This window comes from Lagenorhynchus albirostris, chromosome 4 (genome assembly GCF_949774975.1).
Source record: "Lagenorhynchus albirostris chromosome 4, mLagAlb1.1, whole genome shotgun sequence".
Taxonomy (NCBI): Eukaryota; Metazoa; Chordata; class Mammalia; order Artiodactyla; family Delphinidae; genus Lagenorhynchus; species Lagenorhynchus albirostris.
The window spans coordinates 32,656,826-32,670,562 of NC_083098.1; the positions used below are offsets into that span (position 1 = coordinate 32,656,826).

At 39.8% G+C, this 13,737-nt stretch overlaps 1 protein-coding gene across 1 annotated transcript in view; it reads left to right on the forward strand.

Moving 5' to 3' along the window:
- The window catches only part of MND1 (meiotic nuclear divisions 1), a 162,688-nt gene that overhangs the window by 14,669 nt on the left and 134,282 nt on the right, over positions 1 to 13,737 (forward strand). The window contains exons 4-5 of the mRNA XM_060147813.1: positions 11,262 to 11,413; positions 12,809 to 12,989. Of these exons, the coding sequence (XP_060003796.1) occupies positions 11,262 to 11,413; positions 12,809 to 12,989 (333 nt within the window). The remainder of the gene's footprint in view (positions 1 to 11,261; positions 11,414 to 12,808; positions 12,990 to 13,737) is intronic.

A 13,737-nucleotide genomic window follows, 5' to 3' on the forward strand; every position in this document is an offset into this window, starting at 1 on the left:
TAAGTTCTGCAAAGTGAGAATGATTATTAAAATGTTATTTACAGTGTTTTATTTTTCTTGTGAGGGAAATTTTCCTCATGCTCCATTAGACCCTATTCCTTAATCATAAATACTCTGAAGTTATGTGAATCCCTGATCAGAGATTATATAGCCTGTAGATCCCAAACATACTTCCTGCTGCCAGCAAACACAGTAACCATCATACACTCTGGAGGACCGGTGTGTACCATCAAACGATGGATTCATGGCAGCTGTGTAGCCTGAAGAGGCAGCATTGCATAGCAGCTCACTGCCAGCTTTGGAGTCAGACTGCCTGATTCAAATCCTGCTCCTCAAACTTGTTTCCTGTGTCAGCTTTGGGAAATGTACTCAATTCTCTGTCTCGCTTCCTCATCTGCAGAAAGAAAGTAATAACAGTCTCCCCTACAGGATTATTTGGAGAATTAAATATTTTAGTCATAGAAAGCATACTGTAAGCTCTCTATAAATATTAGCTATTAACATGATTTCTAATTAATGGCTTATTTCATTTTTTTCTTTATGTAGTGGCCACTTCAAAAGTGTTTGAAACTGCTATAATCAAACCACTGAAGTAACATGAGGTTCCTAGGGCAAAGCAATAATTATTAGCCGTAACTAATAACTGTTGGTCTACCTCTCATAGACCCACTGTGCTGCAGCCTCACTGGCCTCCTCGAACTTGCCAAGTGGTTTCCCACCTTGGGCCCTGGCTGCTGTCTGTTCCTCGTGCCTGGAACGCTCTTCGTTCCCTATTTATGTGGCCAGCTCATTCTCATCCTCCATGTCTCAGCTCAAATTTCTACACCAGGCAGTCCTCTCTAGCTCACTCTCTAGGGCAGAATGCCTCTGACACCCGGTTTCCCACCATCATACCATGTCTTCATTCCCTTCATGACATTTGCCGTGTTCTGCCTGCCTCCAGCTGTGTATCTGCTGGCTTTCCTTGTAGAAAGTGAGCTCCAAGAGGGAGGGACCATGTTCATCATTATACCCCTAGCACTCGGCACCACATCTTACACATGGAAGTGTACATACAAACAGAGACCAACCAAATGAGGAATAGCAAAGGCTATTTACTCAGCACTTGCTGTAACAAGGAGTCAGACCATCACTTGTGTTTTGTCAGAGACTCAAAGTCAGGCAGAGGAGCTGGGAAAGCTCTGTAGTGGAAAAAAGGGGAGGCTCCAGCTATGCCCTGATTGGGAGTGGTTGGCATGGGGAAGCTGGGGGCCAACTAATTAGAAGGGGGACTCCTACGTGACTGCTTAGGGGTGCAGATTTGGCTTTCTCCGGTTGGTCCTAAGTCGGAAGAGGGACAAAAATTATAGACGCTGTTAATTATCAAGTCCTAGCCATTTGGGGTCAATTGGTACAGAAGTTATTGTTTAGCTTTTTGGATTGTTAACAGAGATTGCAGCCTGACTTATAGCAGGCTGGCTTCCTGGTTTGTTTCATTGTGGATAAGGGGGTTGGTTTCTTGGGCAAGTTGTGGGTCAGAGTTTTATTTTTGTATGATCCGTGCGCATTTTTATATTCAGTCTCTCAGAAGTCAGTAGTACATATTTTTAAACAAATGGCCAGACACCATGCTAGGCTTCTCACACACCACTCTGTGTAAATTGGTACTGGTTACCTTCATTTTATAGATAAAGAAACTGAGACTTGAACAGTTTAAGTAACACAGCTAGTTGACACATCATGAAAGCTAGACCAGGAGGAAATAGCATCCTGAGCGTTTTGCTAGCCAAAACAAGAGAGACATCGTGGATTACATATCCTTAATTATTTAATCGAAAGCACACCAGGCTATTGATAACTGTAGATTTTCTGCACACTGTACTCCAAGGGAGAGTTACCATGTAAGTTTTGCAAAAGGAACTTTAAAGCGTGCCCTCTTATGACCGCTTCTCACACTGGCTCTTAGTGAATGCTAAGGCTGTCTCCCTCTGGGGCTCACATTCTAAATACTAGTCTGGGAAGGCATTTCCATCAGGTACCTGAGTCCCCTTCAAGAGTAGTCCAGGTAGGGCTCTCTGGACATCTGACTTGATAGGGGAGTAAAGTTTTAGAAACTTTAGGAGATCTACTATAGACACTGGTCCAAATTTGGGGTGTAAAGGACAATCGTGTGGAATGAGAAATAATGGCAACTGAAAAGATTACATCAGTAAGTAAAGGCAAGAGTGTCGTGGAATTCAGGAATGAGCTTGCAGCTCAGCACAGCTAGAGCATGGAGATGCCCCAGTGGTGATGGGAGCATAGGTGGGCTGGAGAATAAAGGATGAGTCTAGAAAGATAGAGGGGAGAAATTGTGACGAGCTAAGAATGTCATCGAGGAAAGGTTTGACCTAAATTCCATAAGCAGTGGAGGAGCATTAAAACCTTTTAAACAGGAGATGGGTATGTTAATGGCATTGTGGAGGAATAGCGTAGCAGAGACTGGAGGCTGCACCACCAATTGAGTTTAGTATTGAGTTGTCCAAATGCGAGATGATAAGGGGTAGAACAAGAAAAGCATCAATGGACTTGGAGAAGGAAGGATGAATTTCAGAGAAAGGAGTATTCTTTCACTTGAGAATCTGCCTCCCACTAATAAAAAGGCATATACTAAAATCTGTTCAACTAAGCTATTAAGATTGTGAGAATTTGAGCCATTCAAATTGATCATATAATAGGTAATTTTTAAAAAATCACTGTATTTTTCCATTGTGTAGACCAAGTTCCTGCACCACAATGCAATAAAATTACACTAGTAACATATGTTACAGAAGAAACCCCAAATCTTTTTTAAAAGTTTATAATTATTTAATCAAAGAAAAAATAGCAAAATTGGACTACTTACAAAATGTTGAAAGTGTAAGCTTTATCTATTAAATGTATAAGATAAAGTCATTATCTATACTCAGGAAATTTCATATGTTTAAGTATTTTATTTAAAAAGAGTTCATTTCGGGCTTCCCTGGTGGCGCAGTGGTTGAGAGTCCGCCTGCCGATGCAGGGGACACGGGTTCGTGCCCCGGTCCGGGAGGATCCCACATGCTGCGGAGCAGCTGTGCCCGTGAGCCATGGCTGCTGAGCCTGCGCGTCCGGAGCCTGTGCTCCGCAATGGGAGAGGCCACAACAGTGAGAGGCCCGCGTACCGCAAAAAAAAAAAATAATAAAAATAAAAAAAAAAAATAAAAAGAGTTCATTTCAAGAAGTTAGGAAAAGAACATTAAAATAAATATATGGCACACGAAAAAAAGAAAATAGTAAAGATAACCTTGGAGAGTTTGAAAATAATGAAACAATTGTGTTGATGAATAAATCCAAGAGCTGAATTTTTTTTAATTAATGAAATAATCTGACATCTGATAAAGCACCAAAGGGTAAACATAAATAAATCAAATTGGGACGAATAAAGAGATATCTGTATAGATAAAAAGAAGATTTTACAATTAGTAGATCAATTCTCTGTGCTAAAGGCTAATATAGTGAAAGTTCGAATGAAGTGGATGATTATCTAGGAAACTACAAATGATCAAGAAAACCCAAATAGACCTATAATCTTGAAGAAAACTGGTGAAAGTTCATTTAAAACTGAATGCCTTCAAACCTGTGTAAAACAGATATGATTCATAGTATTTATTCTGAATCATAAGAAAAGATAGGAAGCTACCAAATTCACCTATGATATACTCATTAACTCTGACACCAAAATCTAGTGAAGACAGAACAAGAAGAAAACTATGAATCATTCAGTTTATGAAAGTAGCTGTAAAATTCTTATTTAAAATACCTGAGCAGGGACTTCCTTGGTGGTCCAGTGGGTGGGACTTCGCTCTCCCAATGTAGGGGACCCGGGTTCGATCCCTGATCGGGAAACTAGATCCCCTGTGAATACCGAAACTAAGAGTCCGCATTCCGCAAAGATCCCGCGTGCTTCAAGGAAGACACGGCGCAGCCAAAATAAATAAATATTTTTTTAATAAATAAATAAATAAAATAAAATACCCCAGCAAAATTTTACCGTGTAAGAGCACTTACTTACTAAGAAAAATACTGGATATCACAAAAGAAAATGAGCCTAGAACTTGAAAAATTCACAGGAGATCTATAAACAGTTAATAATCATAGGAGAAAATAAATGTTAAGCTTCACAAAGGATTCCTAAAGATGTATTTCCTGAGAATGCCTGAGGAATAGAGACCCTTGGATGCCATAGGCTGCTAAGGAGAAACAGTCACAGAGATGCTAATTCCAGCAAAGGTAAAGAAGCCTTTAGGTTGACACGTTCCCTGTTTCTCTACCAAACATATCACATCAAATCACATTAAAAGTTAACTCTAAAGAATTGGATCCTCCTGGAGGTGAATGAAGCTATTTAAAGTGTGTTTTGAGCACTTTTTCTATGCTGGGTCATTATGAGTCTTTGGAATCATAAAACGTATAAACTAGCAAGAGGCCTTGGGAAATTTACTGCGTGTCTTGAATCATTCTATTGTTCCACCATAGATTGTAGGAGTTCTGCATATTCAAGGCAAATGCATGCAATATTACAGATAAATGGCTGCGGTTAATTGCCATGGGTAAATCTTTAAAAACAATTCAAATGATTCAATAAAATCGGGTAATTAACAATGAAGCAGGATGTTGCCCTCATAAACTGCCTGGTGCTGATTAGCACATGTGGATGAACGCCTGTCATTTACTTTAAGTGCTGTGACACTATCTGTCTTCTAATTAAACTGCCATGGATGCATTGTTCAAATACAAAGAAAAATGGGAATAATGGTTAGTGATTTAAGAGGTTCTTTGCACTTAAGCAGACATTTGAGCTCATGCCTCAAAGTCCCAGAACACAAATGATCCTTAAGCCCTGTTGTTGCTGGCTTAGGTGCCTTTCTAACAAGCATGTTAAGAGGTGCAAAGGAGAGATCCTCATTAAGAATGCCCTGCCACTAATCAGCCCCCACTTCCAGAATCCTGGCCAGGGGTGGGTGGGTGGTGGTGGTGGTGGCTGCAAGGCCCTGACCATCCTTTTCAGCACGTTATTATGCATATGGTCCTGCCATCTCCTCTTCTAATGAACACAAATGGTGACTACCTGTCAACAGCAACAAGCTCATCCTGGGCTCTGGCCCACCCACCCTTGGGAGCACCAGTGTCCTCTCACCCAAGATGGATGAGTTCAACTGAGTTGCTCACCTCCCACAATGAAGTCTCAGCTTGAGTCAAAGCTGTCAGAACCTGAGCACAAGCATTAGAGAATGACTAGTTGTAGACGCTTCAAAATGATTTCAGGGCCTTTACTTCCCAAGAAACATGCAAGATACAGAACCAGGGACAACTACCCAGGTCTGTTGCTATCTCTTCAAAGATGCAATCAGTTTCTTAAAATGGAGGTTAAAATCACTTAACGTAAAACTCAACATTTTAACCCCTTTAAAGTGTACAATTCAATGGCTTTTAGCATATTTAAAAGGTTGTCCAAACATCACCACTACCTAATTCCAGAAGTTTTTCATTATCCCCCAAAGAAACTCCATACCTGTTAAGCAGCCATTCCTCATCCCCTCCCCAACACCCCAACCCCTGGCACCCACCAGCCTGCTTTCTGTTTCTGAGGATTTGTCCATTGTGGACATTTGATATAAATGGAATTCTACAATATGTGGCCTTTTGAGTCTGGCTTCTATCACGTAGCATAATATTTTCAAGGTTCATCTATATTGCAGTGTATATCAGAACTTCATTCCTCTTGTATGGCTAAATATTATACCATAATTTGTTTATCCATTCATGAGTTGATGGATATTTGGGTTGTTTCCACTTTTGGGCTATTATAAATAATGCTGCTATGAACATTCATGTACAGTTTTTGTGTGGACATACGTTTTCAGTTCTCTTGGGTAGATACCTAGGAGAGTTGAATTGCTGGGTCATATGGTAATGTTTAACCTTTGAGGAACCGCCAACTGTTTTCATAGAATTACACCATTTTACATTCCCACCAGCAAAGTATGAGAGTTCTGATTTTTTCACATTCTCACCAACACTTGTTATCTGATTTTTTGAGTCTAGCCCTCCAAGCTGGTGTGAAGTGGTGTCTCACTGCGGTTTTGATTTGCATTTTCCTAGTGACTAATGATGTTATTTTCCTGTGAAAATTGGCCATTTGTTTACCCTTTTTGAAGAAATGTCTATTTAATTCCTTTGACAATTTTTGAATTGGGTTCTTGAGTTGCAGGGGTTTTTTGTATGTTCTGGATACTACATCGTTGTCGGAGATATAACTAGGAAATATTTTTCCCATTCTTTTTACTTTCCTGGTACTGCCCTTTGATAGACAAGTTTTTAATTTGATGAAGTCCAATTTATCTACTTTTTCTTTTTTTGCTTGTGTTTTTGGCATCATATCTAGGAATCTATTGCCAAGTCCAAGGTCATGAAAATTTAACCCTTTGTTTTTTTCTAGGATTTTTATAGTTTTAGCTCTTACATTTAGGTTGTTAATCTATTTTCAGTTAATTTTTGTATATGGAGTGAGGTAAGGTTTCAACTTCATTCTTTTTTTTTTTTTTTTTTTTTTTTTTTTTTTTTTTTTTTTTTTTACGGTGTGCGGGCCTCCCACTGTTGTGGCCTCTCCCGTTGCGGAGCACAGGCTCCAGATGCGCAGGCTCAGCGTCCATGGCGCATGGGCCAAGCCGCTCCGCGGCATGTGGGATCTTCCCGGACCGGGGCATGAACCCATGTCCCCTGCATCGGCAGGCGGACTCTCAACCACTGCGCCACCAGGGAAGCCCTCAACTTCATTCTTTTACACATAGATATCCAGTGGTCTTGACATCCCTTGTGGAAAAGACTCTTTTCCCCCATTGAGTGGTCCTGGCACACTTTTCAAGAATCAGTTGACCATAAATGTATGGTTTTATTTCTGGACTCTCAATTCTATTCTATTGATCTATATGCCTATGCTTATGCTGGTAACGCACAATTTTTATTACTCTAGCTTGGTAGTAAGTTTTGAAATAGGGAAGTGTGAGGCTTCCAATTTTGTTCTTCTTTTGAAAGTTGTTTTGGCTATTCAGGGTACCAGTGTAATTTTATATAAATTTTAGGAACAGCTTGTTCACTTCTGTGAAAAAAGAAGTTGGAGTTTTGATAGATATTTCATTGAATCTGTAGATCAATTTGGGAATATTGCCATCTTAACAATATTAAGTCTTCCAGTTCATGAGCATGGGATATCTTTCCACGTGTTTCCATTATTTAGGTATTCTTTAATTTCTTTCAACAATATTTTGTAGCTTTCAGTGTACGAGTCTTGTACCTTCTCTGTTAAATTTATTCTTTAAGTATTTTATATTCTTTTGGATGCTATTATAAATGGAATTTTCTTAATTTCATTTTTGGATTGTTCATTGCTAGTGTATAGAAATACAACTGATTTTTGTTTGTTGATATTGTATCCTAAAGCTTTGCTGAATTCATTTGTTAGTTCTGATAGTGTGTGTGTGTGCACATGCACATGTGTACATTCTTTGGGATTTTCCATATATAAGTCATCTCTGAATAGAGAAATTCTTACTTCTTCTTTTCCAGTTTGGATGCATTTTATTTTTCTTGCCTATATGCTCTGGCTAAAACTTCCAGAACATTGTTGAATAGAAGTGGCAAAAGTGGACATCCTTGTCATATTCCTGATCTTAGGAGGGAGTCACCATTAAATAAGCTGTGGGGTTTTTGCAGATGCCGTTTTTCAAGTTGAGGAATTTTCCTTCTACTTCTAATTTGATGTGTTTTTTGTTTTGTTTTTTATCATGAAAGGGTGTTGGGTATTGTCAAATCCTATTTCTGTATTTACTGATCTGATCATGTGGGATTCTTCCCCTTCATCTTATTAGCGTGGTGTATTACATATATTGATTATTGTATGTGGACTACCCTTGCATTCCTGGAATAAATCCCACGTGGTCATGGTGTTTAATCTTTTTAATATGCAGCTGGGTTCAGTTTACTAGTATTTTGTTAAGGATTTTTGCACCTATATTTATAGGGATTATTAGTCTTTAATTTTCTTTTCTTGTGTGATGTCTTTGACTTTGGTGTCAGTATATTACTGGCCTAATGAATTAGGAAATGTTCCCTTCTCTTCTAATTTTGAAGAGTTTGGGGATTGGTGTTAATTCTTCTTGAAATGTTTGGTAGAATTCACCAGTGAAGCCATCTTGCCCTGGACTTTTCTTTGTTGGAGGTATTTTGAATATTGATTGATCTCTTTACTTATTGTAGGTCTATTCATATGTTCTATTTCTTCTCTGAGTTAGTTTTGGTAGTTTGTGCGTTTCTAGGAATTTATCCATTTTATCTAGGTTATTTGATTTATTGACATACAACAGTGCATAGTATTCTGTTTGTCAATTTTGTTGATTCTTACAAAGAACCAACTTTTGGCTCATTGATTCTCTCTACTGTTTTTCTATTCTCCATTTTATTGATCTCCACACTAATCTTTATTTCCTTTCTTCCGCTTGCTTTGTGTTTAATTTGTTCCTCTTTTTCTACTTCTCTAAGGTGGAAGCCTAGGTTATTGATTTGAGATCTTCTTTTTAATGTAGACATTTACAGCTATAAATTTTGCTCTGAGCACTGTCATAAGTTTTGATATGTTGTGTTTCTATTCATCTCAAAATATTTTGGGGATTCCCTGGTGGCGCAGTGGTTGAGAGTCCGCCTGCCGATGCAGGGGACACGGGTTCATGCCCCGGTCCGGGAAGATCCCACATGCGGCAGAGCGGCTGGGCCCGTGAGCCATGGGCGCTGAGCCTGTGCGTCTGGAGCCTTGCATCCGGAGCCTGTGCTCCGCAGCGGGAGAGACCACAACAGTGAGAGGCCCACGTAACGCAAAAACAAAAAACAAAACAAAACATTTTGTACTTTCCTTTGTAATTTCTTCTTTGACTCATTATGTTTGTGTTATTTAATTTCCACATATTTGTTAATTTTCCAGATTTCCTTATGTTATTGATTTCTAATTTCATTCTACTGTAGCCAGAGAAGATACTTTATATGACTTCAGTCTTTTTAAATTTATTGAGACTTTTGTGACCTAATGTATGGTTTCTTCTGGAAGATGTTGCGTGTGTACTTGACAAAAATGTGTCTTCTGTTATTGAACAGAGTGTTCCACGTGTGTGTGTTAGGCCTGGTTGGTTTATAATGTTGTTCAAGTTCTCTATTTCTTTACTGATCTTCTGTCTAATCGTTATATCATTATTGAAAGTGGAATATTGAAATCTCCAACTATTATTATTGAACTCTCCATTTCTCCCTTCAATTCTGTCAGTTTTTGCTTCATATATAGTGGGACTCTGTTGTTGGTTGCATATGTATTAATAAATGATGGCTTTACCATTTTATTATTATATAATGTCCTTTTTTTAATTGAAGTATAGTTGATAATGTCCTTGTCTGTCTGTTATAACAACTTTTGTCTTAAAGTCTGTTTTGTCTAATATTAGAATAGCTACTCCAGCTCTCTTTTGGTTACTCTTTGCATGGAATATCTTTTTCCATCTTTTTACTTTCAACCTAATGTGAGTCTCTTATAAACAGCATAGAGTTCACACATTCAGCAATGTTATTATAGATGTACTATGTGCAGGGAATTATCTAGGCTCTGGGTGAGAGAGTTTCAGTGCTCAGTAACTTAAAATCTTATAAATATTTCATAAAAGGGGTATGAATAAAATTGCTTTAGTGGGTGCATTCACTTTATGAAAATCCATCAATCTGTGTTAGGATTTATGCCATTTTCTGTATGTGTGTTATACTTCAAGAAAAAGATTCCCCCCGCCCCAAGTGCTTTGGGAATTCAATATTGGAAGAAGTTATTTCCAGATGAGAGAATAAGGGGAATGCCTTCACAAGGAAACTAACCTTCAGGCTTTATGTTATATTGATACCGAGAGTTCACCACAGTCAGGGTAAGGTGGTTTTATTTTCAGGTAAGCAAATGATATCATCAGCGCCATCATCACTGCTACTACTTATTAAGAACTTACTACGTGCCAATGCCAGGCATCATCTGAGTTCTTTGTGCATATTAATCTACCAAATCCTCACAGCAGCCCTGTGAAGTAGATTAGTACGTTACATGACTGTCTCCATTTACCAAAGTGAAAATTGAGACACGGTGAGGTCACCTAAGTGGTGGAGCCAGGATGCAAACTGTTGCATCCAGCTCAACTCTTATCCAAAAAGTAGCCGTTCTCAAGGTGCAATCCAGGAACTCTCATGGGTCTCCAGAACCTTTCAGGGGACCCACAAGGTCAAAACTATATTTATGATAATACTAAAACATTATTTACCTTTTTTTTTTTTTTTTTTTGTGCGGGCCTCTTACTGTTGTGGCCTCTCCCGTTGTGGAGCACAGGCTCCAGACGCACAGGCTCTGGACGCACAGGCTCAGTGGCCATGGCTTATGGGCCCAGCCGCTCTGCGGCATGTGGGATCTTCCCGGACCGGGGCACGAACCCACGTCCCCTACATCGGCAGGCAGACTCTCAACGACTGTGCCACCAGGGAAGCCCTGTTTACCTTTTTTACTCTCAACCTCTCAAGAGTATTCAGTGGCATTTTCCAGAGACTCTACTATATGTGCTAGCAAAACAGATTGAATGCAGAAGCAGATATGAGAATCCAGCTGTCTTTTATGAAGCCAGACACTGAAGAGATTTACAAATATGAAAAGCAATGCCATTCTCCTCACAAAATTTTTGTTTTGCAAAATATACTTTTCATATATTATTAATGTTAACATTTATTTTTGCTTTTGATAAATTAATCAATATTTTGAATGTTTCTCAGTTTCCATTTTTAACCTAACAAATAGCTATAGATATAACTCACGTAAACACAAAGCATTTGGAATCCTCAATCATGTATAAAGAGTGGAAAGGGGTCCTGAGACCAAAAAGTTTGAGTACCAAAGCCCTATACTGTTCTGTCTTAGGGGAGTGGCCAAGAAAAGCTGGCTTTGTGGCCATAGCAACAGCTTTGGAGTCCGATCCACCTCTGTTCGAGACCTGGAACATAAACGTTTATCTTTCCTTTTCTCCTGTGAAACTGGATATAATACTGCCCACATCCTGGGGAGGCTGTGAGAATTAACTGAGAGAGTGCAGGTGAAGGCTTAGTGCGTGGTCAGCACTCAGTCACTGGCACCAAACCTGGAATTGCTCTTGTGTCACCCACAGGTGATGGACTTTTACTGCCAGTCCTGCGAGACTGCCATGTGTCGGGAGTGCACGGAGGGGGAGCATGCGGAACACCCCACAGTCCCCCTCAAGGACGTGGTGGAGCAGCACAAGGCCTCACTCCAGGTCCAGCTGGACGCTGTCAACAAAAGGTGTGCATACCTCTGCCTGGCTCCTGACGGTCCGCCTGTGGCCTCAGGGTCTCGTGTCCCAGTGGGATGGAAGATTCATGTCACCTAAATAAACTGTCCTTTGATCATGGGGCTGTAGTCATAAACTAGTGAGTGAGGAGGGCCATCCCCTGCCCCTTGGTAAAATTCCAACCCCCTTTTGTTATGAGTGGTGGTTTTCCTTTTAGTACCTTGGTATGATTAAATGAACAAAATATACTCGAGGAAAATACACTCTCAGGAGATCTCTGAAATTTGTGCCTGAAACCAGGCTGTCTGAAGAGCCTTTCTTAGCTACTGTTCTTGACACACTTAGAAGCCACTGTGCCGACTGTGACTGGCTCATCTCTATCTGAGCCCAGCAAAATGGTTCTGAGCAGCAAGTGCTCAATTTTCCTTCTCCTTCCCTGCTTCCAGGCTCTTTATTTGGCATGGAAATGAAGAAACAGAGTAGCTGTGTGGTGCATGAGAAGGACCAAAGAGAGGAAATAAACAGCAAAATGAAAATAAATATCTTTACCAAAAGTTGAAGTGAGAAAAGTGTGGCTATTCTATACTAATTAAAAGAACTTGGAAACTTGCAAGAAATTCCCAGGAAACTCTGAGTTTGGATAAGTTTTTCATGTGATTGGGTAAAAAGATACAGCTATATATTTAGACCAGTGGTCCTAAACCAAGGGCGATGATACCCCCCAAGGGACATTTGGCAATGCCTGGAGACAATCTGGTGTCACAGCTGTGTGGGGGGGAGGGGTAGAGGAAAGGATGCTGTTAAACATCCTACAATTCACAGGACAGCCGCCTGCAACAAAGAATTATCTGGCCCAAAATATCAATATGTCAAGTTAGAGAACGCCTGATTTATTTTTTCTTTTTCTTCTCATATTTTTATTGAAGTATAGTTAATTTACAATATTGTGTTAATTACTGCTGTACAGCGAAGTGATTCAGTTATACATATATATATATACATTCTTTTTTTAAAAATTCCTTTCCATTGTGGTTTATCACAGGATATTGAATATAGTTCTCTGTGCTCTACGGTAGGACCTTGTTGTTTATCCATTGTAGAGAACAGCTGATTTAGAGTGTGAGAAAAAGCCATGGGGTTCTGAGAGCTTCGAGGCTTTGTACCATCAATTTTTAAAATTAAATGATTGAGGTAGATTGAAATAGATGTGGACCCTCAAAATCTCTTCTCTCAAAGGCAGTAATTATGTCATGTCTTATTCACTCTGTTCTTCAGTTATTACTTTTTAAAGATGATGAAAGGCACAGATGTTTCTTGACAAAATATAGTGTTTGGATAGATTTTTTTTTTTTACTATTTCTCTGTGGATCTTATTATAATAACGACCTCTGATAACTGTCTTCCAGGCTCCCAGAAATAGATTCTGCTCTTCAGTTCATCTCAGAAATCATCCATCAGTTAACCGACCAAAAGGCCAGCATTGTGGATGACATCCATTCTACCTTTGATGAACTCCAGAAGACTTTAAATGTGCGCAAGAGCGTGCTGCTTATGGAGCTGGAAGTCAACTATGGTCTCAAACACAAAGTAAGACTCCACCCTTTCCTACAGACATCCTGTGAGAGGTGCACTATCCCTGGCGCTAGCTTACTGTGTTCTACCAGCGGTAAAGGGGACTCAAATGGGTTAAGTGTCACTGTTATTCAGTAAACAGTAGTTTTTATTTAGTGGCTTATCCAGCTATTTCTTCCTTCCTGTTTTCAGCAGAACTATGATTCTGTGGCCTTAAGTACCACTTGATAACTTGACACAAGGCAAAGTTGAATATAAAGTAATGCTTTCAGGATTTAGGGTTAAACTGGATTGTTTTCCTTCCTTAATTATAATGTCTAATCGTCTTTTAATTGCTCTCTCACCCACACCAACCTGTTAGTCAACTTCAGAGTGAACCCTTTCAGCCTTTGTTTAACTCTGCACATCCCATCACAAAACCAGGGATGAAAGCTTCCGATATTCAGGTGTGGAGTTTTCGTTTGTCTGGTTTCTGTTCCTTTAGGTGGTGACAGGGAAGCTTTGGACATTAGACAAAGATACTGAATAATGAATAAAATTTCAGATGTCAGGCGTAGCAATCTGGTTGCCAAGCTGTCGGTGACGTTTCTGCTTGCGCCTATCCAAGACACATGACCCCATAAATATGTGTGTGGGAGAGACAGGCGAGGAGGAAGGGAAAGCGAAGGGACTGGTAAGGCGATTTAGGATTCAGCGTGAGAACGAGGTTCCCTGGGTTAAACCGAACACCCCCTGCCGGGGGCCAAGAGCGCGGGCAGGTGCG